Source organism: Thunnus maccoyii, chromosome 7 (assembly GCF_910596095.1).
Source record: "Thunnus maccoyii chromosome 7, fThuMac1.1, whole genome shotgun sequence".
Taxonomy (NCBI): domain Eukaryota; kingdom Metazoa; phylum Chordata; class Actinopteri; order Scombriformes; family Scombridae; genus Thunnus; species Thunnus maccoyii.
Window position 1 is genome coordinate 13,815,158 of NC_056539.1, and position 21,824 is coordinate 13,836,981.

The 21,824-nt window shown below is 38.5% G+C and overlaps 3 protein-coding genes across 5 annotated transcripts; 2 read left to right on the plus strand and 1 right to left on the minus strand.

Annotated features, from left to right (window-relative positions):
- Positions 1-1,545: 1,545 nt before the first annotated feature.
- Positions 1,546-3,616, plus strand: xcr1a.1 (chemokine (C motif) receptor 1a, duplicate 1). The gene is made up of 2 exons (XM_042417259.1): positions 1,546-1,924; positions 2,112-3,616. Exons 1-2 carry the CDS (start codon positions 1,846-1,848, stop codon positions 3,131-3,133), a joined length of 1,101 nt encoding a protein of 366 aa, XP_042273193.1. The 5' UTR covers positions 1,546-1,845; the 3' UTR covers positions 3,134-3,616.
- A 6,310-nt stretch (positions 3,617-9,926) lies between these two features.
- On the minus strand, positions 9,927-14,756 carry LOC121900695 (torsin-1A-interacting protein 2-like). The gene is made up of 8 exons (XM_042417188.1): positions 14,548-14,756; positions 14,217-14,330; positions 13,914-14,108; positions 13,122-13,226; positions 12,887-13,030; positions 12,346-12,465; positions 12,203-12,253; positions 9,927-12,113 (listed from the first exon to the last, which is right to left on the minus strand). The coding sequence occupies exons 1-8, from the start codon at positions 14,618-14,620 to the stop codon at positions 11,323-11,325; spliced, it is 1,593 nt and encodes a 530-aa protein (XP_042273122.1). The 5' UTR covers positions 14,621-14,756; the 3' UTR covers positions 9,927-11,322.
- A 145-nt stretch (positions 14,757-14,901) lies between these two features.
- LOC121900694 (torsin-1A-interacting protein 2-like) lies at positions 14,902-21,570 on the plus strand. Of its 3 annotated transcripts, none has more exons than XM_042417185.1 (10): positions 14,902-15,021; positions 16,153-16,266; positions 16,369-16,437; positions 16,783-16,902; positions 17,061-17,210; positions 18,583-18,663; positions 18,784-18,888; positions 19,071-19,280; positions 19,596-19,655; positions 20,162-21,570. In XM_042417185.1, the coding sequence occupies exons 2-10, from the start codon at positions 16,185-16,187 to the stop codon at positions 20,917-20,919; spliced, it is 1,635 nt and encodes a 544-aa protein (XP_042273119.1). In that variant the 5' UTR covers positions 14,902-15,021; positions 16,153-16,184; the 3' UTR covers positions 20,920-21,570. The 3 variants fall into 3 exon arrangements, with proteins under 3 accessions (XP_042273119.1, XP_042273121.1, XP_042273118.1); XM_042417184.1 differs by having other exon boundaries at positions 14,939-15,273; XM_042417187.1 differs by lacking the exons at positions 18,583-18,663; positions 18,784-18,888 and having other exon boundaries at positions 14,937-15,273.
- Positions 21,571-21,824: the final 254 nt, after the last annotated feature.

The following is a 21,824-nucleotide window of genomic DNA, read 5'->3' on the forward strand; positions in this document are numbered from 1 at the left end:
TTTGGGTTGGTGCTGGCTCAGGAGTGGCAGGCTGCCGGCTAGCTGGCTCCTTGCTAGCAGTCTTAGATGCCTGATAATAAAAGTACTCAAGCAAAGTCATCTGAGCTGGAATGTCCGGAGTGGAAGCCGAATGGCAGTGCTGGTGGTTGGCAAGCTTGGAGGCCCGTCTGGCTGATCGAGGTCCCCCCAGTGCCAGACGGGTCCCCCGAAAACAGTTTGTCTCTGCTGGGTCCATTTCTGGTTTGGATCGTTCTGTCAGGGCTCAGGAGATGCAGGAGTGGACCCAAACGCAGAGACCGGAATGCAGATATGACGAAAAACTCTTTAATTGTGGACGGTCACGGACAGGTAAACAGGGCTGAACAGAACTCACAGAAGGAACAACACAAAACGATCCACCAAAGACTGAACAGAAAACCAGAACTTAAAGAAACTGAACTAACAAGGAGATGAGGTGCAGGTGGGGAGATGGGTGGAGAACTCGAGAGGGGAATGAACATACAGGGAGCTGATTGGCTGAGGACACACAGGGAGCGGGGCAGGGCTGACGAGGCTAACACAGGGCAGGTGTGGGGAAGACAGCAGGGCAGGGCTAACGAGTCCAAATGCAGGGCAGGTGTGGAGGAGTACATGAACACACAAATGAAACAGAACAAAAACCCAGAAAACAAACTGAATGCCATCTACACTAACCCATCCAAAACCAAACACAAACCCAAGCACACAACCCAACAAACCAATGATGCAGTGATGAACCGAGGGACTAAACAAACATGCAAAACCAGGAGACCATACAGAACACAACATAACACCAAAAAAACACCTTAAGTCCAGGCAAGATGTGACACAAATCAGTCACATCAAGTAGATTTGTAGATTTGATTTATTGATTGGGACAGTGTGCAGTTTTAAACATTAAAGATGCACTGCACCGGAGTTGGCTCGAAGCTAACTCTAGCTAGATATCTTTCGACATTACAGTCTTTTTAGGGCCAAAGTTCATCTTTTTGTTACTACTGTAACGTGAGGGTTCGATAGGTGGTAATTTGACACTCTTCATAAGCCCACTTACATTGGGCCCTCCCCCAAGAAAATTTGATGTTATTTGACTAAAAACTATGCATTTTCACACATGTATCATTATAATATCTATTTAAAAAACACACCGTGTACCATAAAAAATAATATTCATAAAACAATGGTAAAACAGGCTTGTAGTAAATGGATTTAAACTGTGATTTTCTCATCCTCCCATAGTCAGGCTGTAGCCACTAGACAGCTGTAGGGACGGCTATGGTTAGAATTTTATCTTTATTATTTTCAGCATCTAAAGATAACGTAACCAACAGCTTTCATCATGTTTATGTCAACAGGTGTTAGCCCCTTGGGGGTGTTACGGCCCCCTGTTGAGAAATGCTATCCTGGGGGGAATATCTCAAAACATGGGAAAACAAAAACAAAACTATCTGAGTTAGAAAATATGTTCATTTTTTCTTCATGAGACAATTGAATTTGTACAGTTGTCATGGAGATGATTTGTAATAATATAACAATAATAACATTTATTTATATAGCACTTATCAAAACCAGAGATTACAGTCTCTGTTATCTGAACTTTCTTGTCAAACTGGCATTTCCAAGGTCAAGAATAAAGCTGCAAGCTCAATATGTTTTGTAATTTGATTAAAATGACCATTTGACTTGCTTTAGGGTATGTTAAGTTGAGTCTAAAAGGCAGACTACATCCTAACCTTTCTGATCTATAATGGTGACGCAGCTGGTGGTAAGGGCATTATAGTACAACAGGTTAGATTAGTTCAGAAATAGGAACAGAAAACGCCTATCATGAACCACTCCTTTTTTAGTTGTCTTTTGAGTAGACAAGAGGTGCGACATCCAACATATCAGTCCCATCAAGCAGCAGGTAGGTTAATATTTTGCTTTTGAATGTTATTGTACTATTATAAAAAGTGTTCCAGTGTAACATGTCATTAAGTGTATCTTCTTTAAGTATCTGTACACAAAAAGACCTTTATCATTATTTCATTACTTTTTTGTTTTCAGACAAAAAGAACCTAAAGTTACATACTTCTCCTATATTTCTTTTCTAGCTTCAGCAATGAATGAGTCTAACTTCACAAATTACTATGATGATGACTATGATGATGAAGTCTGTGACAAAGGTGAAGTGGTCAGATTTGGAACCATTACCATTCCTGTTTTCTTCTCTGTGGTGATCACACTAAGCCTCACTGGGAACATCCTCGTCCTTGTAATCCTGGCTTTGTACGAAAACCTCAAGTCTCTCACCAACATTTTCATCCTCAATCTGGCTGTCTCTGACCTCGTTTTCACCACCGGTCTCCCCTTCTGGGCCATTTACCACATCTGGGGTTGGTTGTTCTCAGAGATTATCTGCAAAATTGTGACTTTTGTCTTCTTCACCGGCTTCTACAGCAGCATTCTCTTCCTGACCATCATGACGGTCTACAGGTATGTGGCTGTGGTCCACCCTCTCTCTGGCCTGAGGACACAGAAACTCAGCACTGGGATTTATTTGTCGTTCCTCCTGTGGATAATCAGCATCGGAGCAGCCATGCCTTCCTTGCTCTACAGCACCCTCGTCTCAGTCCCCCACAAGGAAAATCACACCATGGGCTGTGAATATGACAGTGCCCTGCTCAGACGCATTAGCATCTTCCAACAAAACGCTTTCTTCTTACTTGCTTTTGTTGTGATGGCTTTCTGCTACATCAAAATATTGAGGAGAATCTCAAGAACAAGATCACACACAAAGAACAGAGCGGTCAAGTTAGTCTTCTGTATTGTGGCTGTGTTCTTCCTGGGCTGGGTGCCGTACAACGTAGTGATCTTTCTGAAGATGTTGGCCGACCATTTGGTTGCACCATTTGATGATTGTGAAATAAGTATCCAGCTTGACTATGCATTCTATGTGTGCCGGCTCATTGCTTTCTCCCACTGCTGCCTCAATCCTGTCTTTTATGCATTTGTTGGTGTGAAGTTTAGGAGTCATTTGAAGTCAATGCTGCACCGAATGTTCAGTCGTCAAAGTCCAGTTGATCAACAACCAGTTAGAACGCAAGCCCTCGTCTCACAAGGATCAATGTACTAGTTGCTAGTTAAAAAAAATACTAAATCCATTGAGCATTTGGTAAAATCACTTTAATTTCTGCAAAAATATATATAGGAACTGGTTCATATTTTGCAGTTTGTAAGCAAGCTGCACTCAACATTCAAATCAGGCTTTGCGCTGTTTATTTTTACATGCATGTGTGTCTTTTGTAAACATTTTGTAATAGGATGTGATTTGTATAGGATGTGACTGTTATATAGATTTACTTACCGCAGGCCACACACAGGGAGATAGATAACACAATGGTTGAGCAAAACCATTACAACAGGTATAAAGGCAATGTCAGTAACATTTGAACATGGACCAAACATTTTATGCAATAACTCATATGCTGTGAAAATGTCATACAATACAATGAGAATGCTGAAAACAGATGAAAAGTTCCATGAGGGAAGGCTGTGCTTGTAGAAATACTGTTTCTGCTTTATCACAATGTATTTAATATCTTTGCCTACACTGCCATTTTACAGTGACTGGTCATGGATGTATTTGTGTCCATGGATGTATAAAGAGAACCTTCTTGAGCCTTTTAATGGTACCACCCAGTAAAAAAAGAACTGGGAAAAGGGAAAAAGTTTTGAGATTTCCTAGTTATGTTTTTTATTTTTTAATTATGATGTCAATAGTAAAAGTGCATCTCAATCATGTTAAATGTCTATTGACAGCAAATGTGCATTTCCAACAATCTGTGTATATTTGTATATATTAAAGATACATAAAGACACTTTTTATTATGCATTTTTTTTCTATGGACAAGATCAATGTGTAAAACACACTAAACAAAATATTTTACATGCAAAATAAACATACATTTAAATATTAGTAAATAAAACAACTAAATGTCATGAAAACAACAAAAGGTCAATTAATATGTGGTGTAGAGCTAAGTCAGACTTGCTCATCTGTGTGTTGTGATGCAGCAGCACAACTGTTTTTTGTTTGTTTTTTTTTAGGCAGTGGACCCTTGTCAGGTTTGGGTTGCAGAAAGCATTGCTGGTTTTACCTCACTGACCACTGTGTTTTCATTGACACCATTTCAAAGTGGCCAAAAACAATCATACTGATATGATTCTGTCAACAATTAATGGAATAACATAACTTTATTAAAGCAAAATAAAGAGTGATGATGCTTTCACAGGTGTTTTTTTACATTACAGCAGCAGCTAGTTAATAAGAAATGTTTTAAAATACTGTTAAAATCATGAGATTTATATTCATACATATCAATACCAAAATGTATGTTTGGCCATTAGAATAGGCAGCTTAACTAGGAGCACATACATGTTTTATATTACCTTACTTTAAAAGGCAAATAGCAAATTTTCCAATGTCTGTAAGTAATTATTTTGAATTTAAAATATTTTGATTTGAGGTATTCATTCATTCATTATTGTTTATTATTATTATTATTTGTCTTTCACTCTGAATGACATTAATATTCATAATTTTGCTGAGTCAGATTTTCCTGGCACAATTAATATATAAATTCAGGTGTTTTTTTGGTGTTTTTCTGCATTGATCCAACATAGTGCAGCAACACCTCACACGCTGTGGATGTGGGGTCTCCACTTTACTGTGCTATCTGAACAACTTTATTAAAAGTAAAACCCAGCAGCCACTCAAATAACAGTGAACCTGCTTCTTGTAACAGGCCTCTGGACATGGAGGAATATACACCTAGTAAAAAAAGGAAGCTGTATCCTATTGGGAAAGAATGAACTGTGAGAATTTTGTCTTAAAGATACTGTAAGACATCAATTTTTCCTCACTTTCATAGAGATTCCAAGATTATTGTGTAGCATCTTAACTTGGGTGCCACATACAAGCAATTTATTTTAAGGTAAGAAAGAAGAGTTTTTACTATCATTATATATTTTATTGTATGTGCCAAGGAGGTCTTAAAACAGCAGAAATCCAGGTTTGAATATGAATGAAACACTGAGAGAGCTCTTATTGTAAAGATCTAGTTTTACTTAAATTATACCTAATTTCCAAAAGATACTCACATTTTATATGTTGAGTGAGAGTCCTTGTGTTGGCTCTGTAATTCAGCACATTGTATTTGCAATAAAACAATGGCTTTAACGTTAAAGTGCTGACTTTCATCCGTATTGGGTGAACAGTGTGGGAATTGTAGCCTTGTCATTGTCAAAAAATTGGGGGACCGTGTATAATGATGTTAACACGCTGAAACACCCTTAAGGCTGTAACACTTTGAATTCATTCACTCTGTCTTTAAAGCCAATGTGTTAAAGTACAGAGCCATGACCATCAAAAAATGTATCTCTATCCACATATAGTAAACAGATACTTTTGGTAACAGTGCATCAGTTGATTATCAGTGTGACAGAGTTTCAGATCAAAGTCATCAATCTTCAGTGACGAAGTTGAGTGTTGATGTGTTATTCAGTGTTGATGAAGAATGCTGAAAAAGACAGATCTGGTTTATGGTATTTACAGATGGTATTACACATTATTGTTTCCAGATGTGGATGTGGATTCTGCTTGCCCTTAACATCATCACAAAGGCTAATGGGTATTCAAGTGGTAAACAGTTCAAACAGTCAGATTGTGACTCAATGGCGCCACGTCATGCCAGAAATGGACAAAATTTTGCTCCTCAGACCACTGAATGTCCCTTTAAGGTTGACTATACACATGGTGAAGAGGAAGAGCCTATTACAGGTATACAAACTGTTGGTTCCTTTTTTCTGAAAGCCTATTATAGGTATACAAACTGTTGGTTCCTTTTTTCTGAAAGCCTATTACAGGTATACAAACTGTTGGTTCCTTTTTTCTGAAAGCTAGTTTGTCACTATAGATCTTTGTTGCAGTGGTCCTTTACTAAGTGAGTGATTGTGATTATCTCTGTCTCTATTTTTCTGTCCTTCCATTTCTGCTCTGATGAATCTTCAAACCATTTTCCAGTTTTCCTCAGCAGCAAAACAAACATAAAGTTCAGGGGATTTATGCTGCAGGCTCGAAATAAAGACGAGGTAGACAAAGGCCAACCTGTTGGAAAATTTATTGTGCTTGACTATAAGATTCAGCTCCTCACGTGCATTGATTTAAAAGTAAGTAGCCATCCCATTTGATCATTGTTAGAGGAAGTAAATGCATTGAATTGATAAATTCAATATTTATGTTTTACATGTCCATTTTAGTCAACAAATTTTAATGAACTACAAGTGGACACCTTATCAAGCTGTCTTAATGGATGTGATGTCTCGTTATGTTTTGTAACTCTGCTCAGAACTAAGCTGTTAGTCAAAAAAACAATGCTGGCAAGACTTTTCTCAAAGTTAACTGGACTGCGGAGGGAGAAGTAGGAGACATCAATTTCAGGTTGTATTTTCAAGTATCCATACACTTTGATTAATTTCAGCAATGTTCCCTGACCTTTATAAGACTTTGTGTGTTGATAACACTATTACAGTTGCCAATAGTCAAGAATACAACTGACCTGCTTCAGTTTTATTTAATATTAAATGTGGAGCCGTTGTATTAATGTCTGTGCCTGTCTGATATGTTTCAGGGCAACATTTGTTGCATTTTATGGGGACCAGTGGACATGGATGTCAGTTTACCTCAGTTTACTCAGTTTACTACAAGTACTACAAAACCAAGTCCTCCAGATAATCCAGACAAATTGCAATTGAAAAAAGCAATTGATTTGAAGTGTACACCCACACCCATATGCATGGTAAGGGGGGAAACAAAAGTGAAATTGATTGAGTTTTTTGACATTATGCGGAAATCTCTGCATAAATACATGAACATCAGCTATTTTATTCACACAACTGCTCCTTGTTTCTCTTAGATCCATCTTCTGCATGTAGCTGTAGCTACTTCTCTGACTGCCTTCCACAGTATTTTGACAATGGTAAGGTATTTATATTCATGCTGATGGATGCCATGATAGTATAGTCCTACTAAAGCTGTAGCATGGTGAGACACTGTTGTCATACAAAAAGATTAATTTTCTCTCTCTATCTCCCCTCAGGCAAAGCCCCATATATCCATATTCAGTCCCTCTTCTCAGTGTCAAAATAAGGTATGGCATGAGTTTGTAAGGCTATTGTTGTCATAGTGACATATCTCAACAACTATTGGATGGATTGCCTTGTAATTTTGTACACACAATTATGTCCCCCTTAGGATAGATCATCCTGACTTTGGTGATCCCCTTGACCTTTCCTCTAGTGCTACCACGAGGTTGCTATTTGTGGTTTTTAGTGACATGTACCCATAATTACTGCTAATGACGGTCAACATATCAGTTTGTCCAATACTTTGGTTTATGACCAAATCCTGCAAAACTAATTTAATTCCTACCAGCCTTAGCTGTATTTTGTGTTATGTGTTAATTATCAAATGTCACCACACTAACATGCTAAACTAAGATGCTGAACATATAGTAAACATTAGTCAAGTCAAGTCTAGTTATTTATAGAGCACATTTAAAAACAGCTGGAGTTGACCAAGAAATGACAGTGAAAGGCACAACAGTAGGGATAAAATGACATCAGTAGTAAAAGGCACTAATAAAAAACAACAATGAAAGGCAATGATAAAATACAAGGCAATATCAAAGTATATGCACAAATGTAAAACGTAAAAGTAAAAATGAAAAGTAATTTGGAAATAAATAAATCAAATATTATAAAAGCAGTCAAGAATGGACTGAAAAGAGTCAGAATCCCTCAGATGAAATGGAAAGCATATTTGAGTATCATCAGCATGACAGTGAAAAGAGACATTGTGCTTTCGGAAGAGAGAGCCTAAAGGCAGCATATACAAGGCAAATAAAATGAGCCCTGAAATGGAACCTTGAGGTACTCCAACGGTGGGGCAGAAGAATACCTGCTAAACATTAGCATGCTGGCATTGTCATTGCGAGCATGTTAGCATGTTGATGTTAGCATTTTGTTCAAAGCATCACTGTGCCCATACTGCTTCAAAAAAATCATATGTGGCTATAGATGTCTTGATTATTAATTATGTCCAGGGACAAGCAGCACAAATAAGCATAGACTATAAATGCTATGTGACATTTCTTGGTTCACTGAATATCCTACATGTTTATGTAACTATACCTTTATAAACAAATGAACATTTCTTATTGAGGTTTATGAAAATAATTGTTATTTCTTTTGCAGGTGTTAGAAATGTATTGCTCTTTGCTTTGCACAGTTGTTGAAATATTGGCCTTGGTCTTGTTTTCTGTGGGGGCTTCCTTTAAAGTGAGTAATAAGTGCTGTTCAGCACTTCTCTATATTCACTTCTCCACATCTACTGTGTGTGTTTCTAGATTTCTAACTACTCTAAGGGGTATTTTACTGTGAGTGTATATGTCTGTATGTGTGTCTCCTTGCGTGTGTTTAGGTCATTCTCGTTGCTCTTGTGTGTGTGGTGATAATGATTGATCTCATAGAGCTGGCCTGTCTGCCAATCAGACCCAGTCATGAACTGTGAGTTTAACAGCTCTTCTGCTACCTGAATAAAGGAAAGACTTGCTACATTTCTTATAGCTGAAATACTTAATCTATAAACATAGATGGTATAAAAAGGATACATATCGAGCACTCTCTCTCTCTCTCTCTCTCTCTCTCTCTCTCGAGAGACATACATTTGCCCTTGCGTTTCAGGATAAAGTTGAGTCATTCAAATGAAACTACAGTACATAAACAGATCATAGATCAGTCTGTGTTGGTTCACTGACCTCATGACTGTTTGCTTGTTTGTACTTAAGCCTGGTATATCTCATGAAAATACTCATACTGTAGTTCAGTGTGTAAGGATGAATAAAAGCGATCCATATGAAATCAGAGACATAATTTACTTAATTCTGAAAACATAAAAAGTTTTACTATAAGTTCAAATGTATGTTATTCTTTTATTTTAAACTACTTTTACATGAGTGCAAAATTAGACTAAAATGAGTTGCTGCTGACATTTTTCTTTTCAAATGTCTTCATTTCTAAACTTCCCATGATGAAGTTTACCCACTTTTAATTCTGGACTAAAACAACTACAATATCACGTACATGGACAAAACATAATATATATTGTATAATAGATATTGTTTAGCTTTGATGTTTTGTGCTCCAAAAGATACATTTGCATGTACAAGTCAAACTCATGCACAACAAAAACAGAAAGGGTTGAAAACCAGGCTGAATTGTTAATGTGTATAACACAGTTGTATATCATGTTAACAAGTACTTACATAACTTCACACCTCATTAGGCCATTGAATACATATTTGAACTCAGTTGCTTCTGAATTGAAATTCCTCATTCAGTTAAATTTGTGTCTACAGCACAAGAATATCTCATCTGTATGTCTTTTGAAGTAAACAACCTTTGACTGGGTGCAGGTTCAAGTAGATGACTAGCCCAAATACTAAAACTCTGCCAAGTTGTCACGCCTATTAACAGATTATTGACCTTGCTGTTGTGAAGTTGCAGCACCCTTGAACTTATGAACTCTACTGCTTTGTCATTTTAATCCATAAATCACATCTTTATCTCTGAATCAGAACTACCTCATAACCACTAAGCCAGGTTGTAACTTCTTTGTTTCTAAGCTGTATACTGTACGCTGAGGGTGTGGTAGCACTTTCAACTTCTCTATAACTTTAACACATACCAACAAAGATAAGTAATATTCTTGATTATACAACAGTAAAAGTACCCTCCAACTGTGTGCTATAAAATCAAATGTTCCTAATGGAGGACACAGAGAGGAAACACAACCGTGGGTTAGACGATTAACTCATCTACGTATCAAAATAATCTTTATTGAAAATACCCAGATATTCATAACAGCAAGAACAAACTTCATCTCAGAATGATAACATAAGAGGAATGAGCAATATCACAAAAGAGAAAACTTTATAATCAAAATATAAATCAGCACAAAAAAGAAAAACCTTGTTTGAGTTCTGATGTTGTCAAGATACAGTATCAAATGATTGATTCGTGTTTTGGTACATTTCAAATATGGTCTAATCTTGCATTTAAGGCACATTTTGTGACTTGCTGACTAGTAGTCAAAGTATTTTTACACTTTTTTGTATTTTTACAAATTCAAATCACTTAGTAAGAAACTGAATAGAACCGTAAGTCGACAACACTTTTAAGTAGATTTCAGTGGTTTCTTGACAACAGGTGCAAACAACAAACTTTTTTATATCCAATGTATATATACAGATATCCAAAAATATTCCACTCTAGCAAGAAGAGACAACATATCACAAATATACACATTCAGAACAAAGAATAATAAAATATATTTTTTAATAAAAGCAAGTACTTTTGATAAGATGGTTAATTAAAGATCAAACATTTCTAGTGCAAAACCAATCAAACTGTATTTGTAAGAGAAATAAATGAAGTGACACACATATTCATGGGGACATTTAAACAGAAATATAAAATATACCTTCAGTCATACGGAGGATTTGATACAGAACAAGAAATCTAGATTTTCACCCAAAACAAAGAACTCAAAAAAAAAATTAAATATGTTTTTTGTTAGCTCCAAAGAAGGGCTTGGTATAATCCATGCTCCATCAAAAACTCCTCTTAAGTGAAAAATGTTCATTAAAAAGCTGTTGAACAAAGTGCTGTTGATTTTTGAGTAGGAGAAAAGAAATTGAACTATATTTTGTATACACTGTATGCTAATCTGCAAATATATTGCATGCTAAATCTGCATGAACATATGCATTTATTACCCTATTTTGGAGGGGGAATGATGGTGCAACAACTTGGTTACATCCTAATGCAAAGCCAGTACATGTAAAAATATTTATATGTAAAACCTGAGTGCTGTACATCTTTTAAGGAGAGAACAATTCTTCAGTTTAGCTACAGATATAGATTCAGCTAATCTCATTTTGCTGATGTGAAACCATGAGTTTAAGATAACTCAATGCAAAAAATAGTGCAGTTGGGCTGCAGCTTGAGTCTCATCTCTGACAAAGAGAGATTCATACAACCTTCAAACATTTGAACTCAAATCTATATGTGAAATATCACAACACACACGTTATATTTCCATGTTATGTCATGTACTTCTATGTCAAAGCTTCTGCACAGTGCCAAAAAGGATCAGGCTGGTCCAGAATTGTATCCTGACTTCTTTGGGGATGCCAGCTTGGTTCATGAGCATCCTTTCTGCTCTATTTCCCTCTCAGACACCACAGGCAAGATAAGATGTGAGATGCGGCTCCACAGTCCACCAAACTTGTCAATGTCCATGTCATTGAAGGCAATTTGGTCGCTAGAGCCCACCAGCCTATCTTTGACATAGTCTTGCACCTTCTCCTCTACATATTTCAAACTCTTATCACCTCGTACCTCATCCTCAGGCAGTAGCACAGTAAACAACAGGAACACCCGCTTGTATGCGGCGTTCTCATGGTCACAGTAGCGGTAAAAAATGAGGGTGGAGCCTGGTGGCAGCTCTTCCAGGCGATGAATAATGGCAGCGGGTTTGTCTCCTTCAAAGGCTGCCTGTAGCTGTTGGTCAATGTACAGCTTCACCTCATCGCTGTCCTGGCTGGCTTTGCTGGCTCCATCAATGTGGAGGACGGAGGCGTTGAGGGCAGAAGAGAAGGCGGAGGCCAGGCCCTGAGCCAGGCAGTGCAGTGTCTTCTCAGCCTTGTGACCAGCAGTCAGGATCAGACTGACTGGCTCTGTGGGCTGGGCTGTTTTGAGGTGCCTCTCCAGGTGGATCCTGCTCCTCTTCCAAAGCTCAGGCTGCTGACTGAGGAACTGAGTCTCCAGATGAGACAGCCGGTCTGCAAATGTTTCTAGCCTCACAGGCCTCAATGGACTCCCTGCATCATCTCCAGTCCTTTGGAGCACAGTGATGATCTTGGGCATGACGTGCAGGCCAGCACAGACGAACAGCACCAGGAGAACCAAACAGCAAAAATACCACATGAATCCTGAAAGGACACGGGACCATGTTCAAATGTAATGCAGTACAAGTATCTTTGGGTGTAAAGATCATGCAATTAAAATGACTATAGCTTACCCCAAAAGGAACAAGAGCTTTCTTTGATAACAGCAGTTTTCTTTCTCCCTTCTAAGAGAGAAAATGTCATGAAACCAATGACAAAATTGTCAGCTAAATTAAACATCACTACGGACTGTAATATTCTGTGTAAGTTGCAATACCTGTTTTTTTGTGCTGAGCATTTTTTTTTGGTGCTGGAATGTTATTCATACGTTGTCGCGTTGTGCAGTGTTTCTCCGAGGCTGGGATGCTTGTGATGTAGTGGTTAAATATGGGTATATCTATAAATGAGGCAGAAATTATTAATGTAAACATCTGATAATCATCCATCTGTCCAAACTGCTGTACGGGAAGCAACATGAAAAAATTGGTTATTTTTAGTCTTGAAATAACAATTTCATATACACACACACCAAGAGGTGCAGACTACTGGGAATGATGAATTATAAAAAAGAAATACAAAATAAATGTGGCTTAGTTTATGTGAATTTTATGAAATAAGTTGAATTTAAATCATACTGATAATGAGTACTATGGTAACAACTACACCATAAAGACAGGGATTTCCAAATTAGGTCAAACATAATTCTTGTAAAATAAACAAATCTTATAAGTATCGTACATGTTTTAGATGTTTTTAGAGGTGTAAATCCATTGAACAGGTGCATTGAACATTAAGCTAAATAAAAATGTCTAAAATACCAGAGGGCTCAGTTTTTGCTTCCATCTTCTTCTTGTACTCCATGCTGGTGATCTTCATGATCGGCTCATTATGCGTGTTCTCGGATGATCTAACATGTGCGGCAGACTTGGAAAGTGTTGTAGGCCCTTTTGCTGACGGTTCGACTGAAAACAAACAAGTCAGATTAAGATAACTGAATCATCCTCCATTAATGTAATCATTCCCATGCAGAATGAAGCTATAGCGCTATCCTACCTCTCTTGGTTTTCTTCAAGTCTGTATCTTCTTTTTCAGCACGACTGGGTAGGCAGCGCTCACCGAGCAGTACACGGGGGGATAAATTCACATCTCCAAGGGCGCCTGTTTTATACAAAGGGAAAACCTTTTAAACAGCCTGTGTTTAGATTTTATGCTGATGTGAAGTTACCACACAAGAAAATAAAAGCTAAAAAACGTCACACATAAAACAACCAGATTACCCCTGCGAATAAGATGCCATGTTTACGATTTGCACCTGCATGAATTTACTGATGCATTAAAACAAACACACACACAAATGAAAGTAAAAACGACTGAGCTCATGTCATTGATCTGCCACATATAATCAATAGGTGGCGAGGCCTTTACTAGGATCTGAATGCAAAACTTTTTTTAAATAAAAGTTTCAGTGGTCAATACTAAAGAGATGAGATGAGACAAAAAGTGAACACACTGGACAGCTACAGAAATATTGCAGGAATTTTATAACACCTGCTTTGATGAACACACGGCCCACTTTGCTGGAATAACATTGAATAGAAACACTTTGTCTACAGCGTTGAATAATGTGTGCATTAATCTGTTGGTTCAATATCAATTACAGCCTCCCAAATGTGGAATTTGCTGCTTGTCAGTGTTTTCTATCATTGTGGATGATGATTGGATTTGGACTGTTGGTTCTATAAAACAAGCAACTTGAAGATATCACTTCCAACATTTTCTCAAAGGATTTTTTTTAATTGACAGATTAATCAATAATACAAAATCATCATTAGTTGCAGCACTAACCTTGGTATATTGTTGGTCGATGAAAGATGTGAGAAGAGTCCTGTTCAACATCCATTTCCAGTTGGTCATTTTTCTCCAGATAATCAACTGATTGCTGGACATCCATCTCATCACCATCATCATCATCATCATCATCACCACTGCCGCCCACTCCTCCTCTTCCAGTCTCCTTCCGGCTCTTCTTGCTGGGGGACTCTGTAAGGGGGGAAATATGACACAGTTGTTTACACCACCTTGAAGAGAGCTGACTGAGGGTAAGTTCTTGTTGCAACCAGGCAAATACTGTCAACTGAAGCATCTCACCTTCATCGTCTGAGCCACTCTCCATATTTTTGGAACCATTAACAGCTGCTTGGTTTGATGGCCTCCTTTTAGTCCTCTTTAGAGGACCTCTTGGCGTCGGTTCAACACTCAATACTGAAGAGGGAACAGAAATGGCGTTATTATTATTGAAAAGTGTCCTCAATTACTTAGGACTAAATTGTAAACTACGGGATTGCTAAAACCTGGCCGCTAATGTTAGTTAGAGCAAAAAATTCATAGGATTTTGTTGTGAAACTTTGAGAGAGCCAAAGTCTTCTAACAGTTAGCTTAGAAGGCTAACGTTAGCTGATTGTCACAATAAACTGCTCACCTTTTACTAGCGACTGTCTTGTTGATCGTCTCAAAGGGCGGGAGTCCTGCTTTTCAGACACCTTGGAATCCATTTATGATTACAGCTCGACCAAGCGACACCAAAACATCAATTAAACAATACGACGAAACATCGTGGTCACAAACAACAGACAAGGAAACGGACTTCCTCATAAAACTGTTCGGGGAAATATTATGCGACAGGACACCGGAAATAGTTTCTACCAAATGTGCATCTCCATGGAAACACGATCAGTGATGAACGTTCCGTCCAAAGTGCAGTTAGCTGGCTGTCGGCGCGACTCCGGGTGTTATAGAATTTTCCGACTCGTCCGCAGAATCTCCCCTTCGCGTGCACGCGCACACACTTCTCGCGACAAGCTAATCGCGATTTCTGCTTCGGTTTAAACATGTTCACTGGAAACAGTGTTACTATCTTCGGTTTACTGCAGGATAAATTAATAATGGAGTAATAGTAAGTCAGGAGGGAGGTGGTTTTAAGAGGGATCTCGTTTCACTTAATGTTGTTTAATGAGCCTTCATCCTTCAGTTGTTTTCTTGTACGACTCCCGGAAAATAACAAGAGGAAGCTGACTTTGTTGGTCATCCTCCACGGCGATATGATCCAGGATAGGTTTGCTAAGAATTGGTAATTACAAGTAGCCACTAATACATAACGTTAGGTGGTTTAGGTTAAACGACGGCAGTTCTTCTACATTTAAGCCAGGTAACGTTATATCTTTGCTAACTGTTAGCTGGTTTAGCAGCTGTCAGGTGGCTAGCTTGACGTTAGCTAACCTGTCAGTCAAATTTTGCTTTTGATTTTTGGTTTTCTTGCAAGTGTGTGAAGTTAACGTTACTGCTGTTTGTATGTTTTATTACAAGTACAATGTATGTTGCTGTTGAAATGCTCTTGGGTTAGTTAAAATCTATTAACTATTAGCTATTTAATTTAAATAAAAAGACAGATTTCTGAGACATTTCTGTCAGAGTTCTTGACTTTTGATTAAAAAACAAAACAAAACAAAAAATAACAACAACTTGTATGTTAGTTAACCCGTCAGCACGTTAACGTCAGCTAGCTGACAGTTTTTAAGAAACCAGTTATGATGCAAACCAACTTCATTCCTAGTGAGTTTGTCATGCTAGCAGCGCTACTAAGTTAGCTAACTATCTCCCACAGCAAATTCAGGAACAAGTTATGTAACTTTTAAGGAAACGTCAAAACAGATAATTGAACGATTCCAACTTTGAATATTATGTTTTTTGTCATATGCTGGCATTTAATTTATGCACTGGGAACGCACAAACTAAAAACAACAAACTTTTTATGCCGAAACAAAGCCGCATTGTGAATAAAATCATGGTGCACTTGAGAAGAATTGTGGGACGTGTTTGAGTTTTAATATGCTGACATTTACACACGCAAAAAAATGTTTCAAATAATGGTAATGAAACTATGCAGACTGTCCCTGCTGACGTGTAAATTAGCAGTTTTACAACTTTGGACTCTGAACATGTGAAGAACATCTGTTCAAAACGAAGCAATGTGCTAGTGGCTGAACTTTGAATTGACATGATACATGATTGTTTACCTTTTCATTAGGTGACCTCAAGGAAGATACACAGTCAACAAATATGGATCATGACTTAGCATGTGATGAGCGCAAACAGGAAGACAGTGATATTGCCTTGAATGTAAATCAGCAACACTGTGAAGGTAAAATATTCTAGCAATATGAATAGTTATCAATTCAATGTGTCTTCACCACATGTATTTTGCATCTACTGTACTTAATATGGTCTCTTTCTCTCCTAATAGATGGACTCAACCAACAAACCTCATCACCTGCATCCTTGTACAGAGACAATGGAGAAAACATGGAGCAGGGTGAGGTTCAAATGAAGTATTTAGTATAATATCAGTGTTTTCATTTCCATCAGGTATAAGGTAGTGTTAAGTAGAGCAGGCAAGAAATATAAAGTGAAGGTGAATTTCCTCAGCCAGTCGCTGTTCAGTGTGATTGTCGTTGCTCTTGCGCTCACATAAGAGAATGTTTTACCTTGATATTTGTATGTATTGTGTTCATGTAGAGGTAACTACCACACAGGGTGTCTTGTCTCTGCATTGTATCCAAAGTTGTGTTACATTTTGTCTTTGATCCTACGGTTGTTTGTCAGTGTTGATTTTGTAATGTGTCACCACATTTACCCTCTTAAACACTTTCTCCTACAGACAGCGATGCAGCTGAGGAGAGGATGGTGCCTTCCAGAGGAGGACTTCCGCCTGATGATGGGAGTTGCGGTGATAACAATGATACCACACCAATAAATAAGGAGTCAAAAGATAAAGTTGGTGAGTGTTCCTGTTCCTGTGCATGTTACGACAAGTGACTCAGACATTATCAAGGCAACTCTCATTTCTCTGATCTTTTTGAATTCAACCTAATTTGTAAGTTTAGAGACACAGATGCTTGACCTGTTATGGAAGTTAAACTACTCTTATTTTAACAGGATATGACGACACTGGAGAGGGGAAAGTACGAGAATCAACCACTTCTTCAACCAAGGGTGACAAATACAATGATCCAGTAGATGGAACCAAAGCCAGCCTTAATGTAGAACCCACAGATGTCAAGGACACAAACACTGAAGTTCCAGAGGGTGAGTCAAGCCTTTTCAGAAAATTCAATGACTGCACAATTTCCTTTTCCTCAAGCTTTCTGTTTTGGGGCTCCTATGCGGTGCAGAGATAGTTCAACCCCTGATGCTGAGCCTCCAGTCAATCCATCGAACATTGTTTTTTTTTGTTTGTTTGTGTTAACCATTGACTGTATATAAAGATGGATGATGCGTCTCCACATCCTGCCGTTATGCAAAAGTGAAGCCAAAATATTTCCTTTCTGGGAGCTGCCATCTTGCTTGTGTGACGTCATTTGGAGCCAGAGTCTGCGCAGCAGAGTCGGGCGGCGGCAGATGGCCTGTGGGACATGCCCCTTCAGCTGTCCCGCCGCCTGACGGAGGTTTGACAGCAGCTGTCAGAGCTGTCAATCATGATGTCACACCCCTTTTTTATATTGTCAAATAACTAATTAAAAACAAACTTACTAGAAAAACAAGCATTTGGACAAACATCAGTGTGGAAAGAACTACTTAAATGACAAAAACCATCTTTGGGGAAAATTTATTTGACGTGTACTTTGATTTTTTAGTTTGGCTCATGTCTCATCCGCTAACATGGAGGGAGGCGGGATGATGTCCATATTTATCATGGATGTATATAAAAAACTGGATACAGCGTTGGAGGCAGGGCCCTGTTCATTCATATAAAAGTTGCTCAGTGGCGCATGAAGCCAAAAGTTCAACTTCTTCCGCATCTGTGCGGCCCATAGAGCAAGCGCAGTAGTGACTTTCGCAGGCTGAGACGGCTACGTCAGGTTTAGCCTTCTGGCTAGCGTGAATGTGGATAAAACAATTCAATTGTGCGACTCTTCTAGGCTTTTGAAATGTGATCGGACCAAATGGGTCAAATTCTGATAGTGAGACAAGTCATTTCGTGGGGGTTGTGACGCTCAAAAAAACATATCCGCCGATGGAAAAAGTCTTTTTTTCAAACAGATAATTGAACGATTCCAACTTATATAATATTATAATATTATATTTTGTTTTTTGCAGGCATTTAATTTATAACTTGGGAACGCCTAAATTAAAAAATACAAACTTTTTTGCTGGAACAAAATCACAGTGTGAATAAAACATGGTGCACTGGAGAAGAGCTGTGGGACGTGTTTGAAATTTATTATGCTGACATTGACACACACACACAAAATGTTCTGTTTCAAATAATTGTTTGTCAACCAATAAGAAGTTTTAAAGAGTAATGAAACTATGCAGACTGTCCCAGCTGACATGTAAATTAGCAGTTTTAAAACTTTGGACTCTGACCACGCGGAAAAACATTTGTCCAAAACAAAGCAATGTGATAGTGGCTGAACTTAAAAAACAAACAAATGTTATGTATGTTGTTTTTATGCAGCTTTGGAATCATTCAGTGAACCAAGTGCCCCCAAAGACATGGCAGAGCAAAACACAGCCACCAACCCCAAGAACACAGCAGGTACAGAAACACCAGTGGCAAAGACTAGATATGAGTTATGCTGGACTGTGTATTTACAAAACATTTACAGCAGTGGATTGAAGTGACTTGATACGTCATTTTTTACTTTTTTTTAATCAGGTGACAAGAAGGGAGACACAAATATGGATCATGACTCAGCATGTAATGAGTACAAACAGGAAGACAGTGATATTGCCCTGAATGCAAAGCAGCAACACTCTGAAGGTAAAATATTCTAGCAATATGAATAGTTATCCATTCGGTGTGTCTTATGACCAATACTACAGCCAGCCACCAGGGGGCGATCGAGATGTTTTGGCTTCACTTTTGGGGAACTGTCATGATGTCCATATTTATATACAGTAGATGGTGTTAACATGTTTGTTTTTTTTCCTCCCATTGTTCAGATGATGGAAGAGGCCCAGAAAAGGATACGGCTTCTAAGGCAGAAAAGGACATTCAGGAGCACGCAACTTTCCCACAGACACCATTGGCACATGAAATCTCAAAAGAGGAAGAGTTAGCTGAAGAGAGACAAAAAGATATTGAAACCATTGGCCCCACCACTGAGGAGAAAACCAAACATTCAGTTCCAGAGGTTACTGGTACTTGTGGAGGTAATCCAGCTACTTTTCACTTATATTTTAACTTGTCTTGAAGGTTTTCAGGATTATGAGGATCAGAAGTCAAGGGAATGACTGAAGTAAAACTGTGAAATCAACCAGTCACTGTTCAGTGTGATGGTTGTTGCTCTTGCTCTCACATAAGAGAATGTTTCACCTTGATATTTGTGTGTAGTGTGTTCATGTAGAGGTAATTACCACACAGGGTGTCTTGTCTCTGTTCTCTACCCAAAGTTGTGTTACATTTTGTCAGTGTTGATTTTGTAATGTGTCACCCACATTTACCCTCTTAAACACTTTCTCCTACAGACAGCGATCCCGCTGAGAAGAGGACAGCACCTTCTAGTGGAGGAGGACCTTCTCTTACAGGTGAGGACAACAAGCTGAATGTGGAGAAGAGCAGAAAAGAACAGATAGGATCACTAACTGGAGAACTGGAGTTTTCCAGTGAGTGTTCCTATCTGCATGTTATAATCAAGGCAACTCTCATTTCTCTGATCTTTTTAAATCCAACCTAATTTAAAAAAAGAAATAAAGTAAAATGTTAATGAAACCATTGGCCCTACCACTCAGGAAAAAACCCAACATTCATTTCCAGAGGTTACTGACATTCGTGGAGGTAATCTTGTTACTTTTCCCTTATATTTTCACTTCTCTTGAAGCTTTTCAGGGTTATGGATATCCCAAGTCAAGGAAATGACTGAACGTAATCTGTGAAATCACAGCCAAGACCTTACTGTCTTACTCATCTGTTGTAAAGAAAATGTATTCTCTTACCATGTGTGTTGTTAATTACTTGATACACAATTATGAATAAATTATGAATTACTCTATAAAGTACTGGTTCAGATAACACATGTGCCTTCTCTCTATAGGAATTGGAATAATAGTAGCAGTTTCTATAGTGGTACTTGCCGTGGTGCTGCCTCTCCTCCAACCTGAGTCTCCGCAGAAAACGCTGCAGCAAATAGAAATCTTTCACCAGGAGATGGAAAAAGTAAAGTCTAAGTTTCCTAACCAGCGGCCTGAACTGTGGAAGAGGAGCAGGATCCACCTGGAGAGGCACCTCAACACAACCCAGCCCACAGAGCCAGTCAGTCTGATCCTGACTGCACTTCCCGGAGCCGAGAGGACACTGCACTGCCTGGCTCGGGGACTGGCCTTCACCTTCTCTTCTGCCCTCAACGCCTCCGTCCTCCACATCGACGGAGCCAGCAAAGCCAGCCAGGACAGCGATGAGGTGAAGCTGTACATTGACCAACAGCTACGGGCAGCCTTTGAAGGAGACAAACCCGTGGCTGTGATTCACCGCTTCGAGGAGCTGCCCCCAGGCTCCACCCTCATTTTCTATCGCTACTGTGATCACGAGAATGCGGCCTACAAGAAGACTTTTCTGATCTTCACAGTGCTGCTGGAGGAGGAAAATGAGGATCTCACCAAGATCCGCTTGAGCAGTGTGGAGGAGATGGTGGACGACCACCTTCAGAAGAAGTTCATCTCTCATGGCCATCCTGTGGCTTTCGACAGGATGGACCTTGACAAGTACGGTGGACTGTGGAGCCGTATTTCTCACCTCATCCTGCCTGTTGCAGCAGATAAAAATATAGAACATGGAAGGTGCCAGTGGACATAAATCACCATTCTTGTATGAACTTCTAGTCAAAGCACTAAACTACTGCCTATGTTCATTCTGAGGGTAGTTAAAGTGGTTTTATACTGTATGGTAATCATGAAGATCACTACAGATGAAGGCATCAAGTAGAAATAAGCACGCAAGATCAATATTACGCTATGGGATATTTGTAAAAAGGTCTGTTGGCATTCATTATGAAAAAATGTTTTTCAAAAAGGCTTTGGCACTTTATTCTTTTACTCCTTTGATCAAATGTAGTTACTTACAAATTTCAAAAGTGATTGAACTGCAGGTTTGTGAACAATTTTGATGGTAACTGCTGGAATTTGTATGGTATAAAATGTTTTAATGTTAAGGTTATTTAATGTAAAAATTGATTGTTCCTCTCGGGTCTCAAAGAGTTAAAAGGTAAAACTCTAAATTACTATTGATAATATCATATCACAGGGTTTATTGTTTTTAGTGACAAAGGTCAACTTTTCTTAGATTCTCTTCCTCTTCTCAAAGCTACAGGGCACCTTAACAAAACTTTCCATGTTCTGTTTTCTATATACATACACATATGTCACACTACGGGAAGAGGTTTTACGGAAGAAAACAAGTGCATAAATGATATGTGCCTTAAACTGCAAATAAACATGTAAATTAAAATGCGTTTTTAACTTTTCATTGGAGTGCACAGTTTTGCCGCCAGATGGCAGCAAAACCACAGCTGACACTGCAACAAATTAATATGCAGCAGGCTTTTGCTTTGGATTTGACTTCTAAATATGCTTTAGATCCGTAAATTACAAATTGAATCCCAAAGAACGTACAAATGTTGACTGAAACCTTCAGCCTATTTTTTTTTAATTTGCTGACTGATAATAATTGTGCCGCACACCATGTGTGACAAAGGGTTTGAA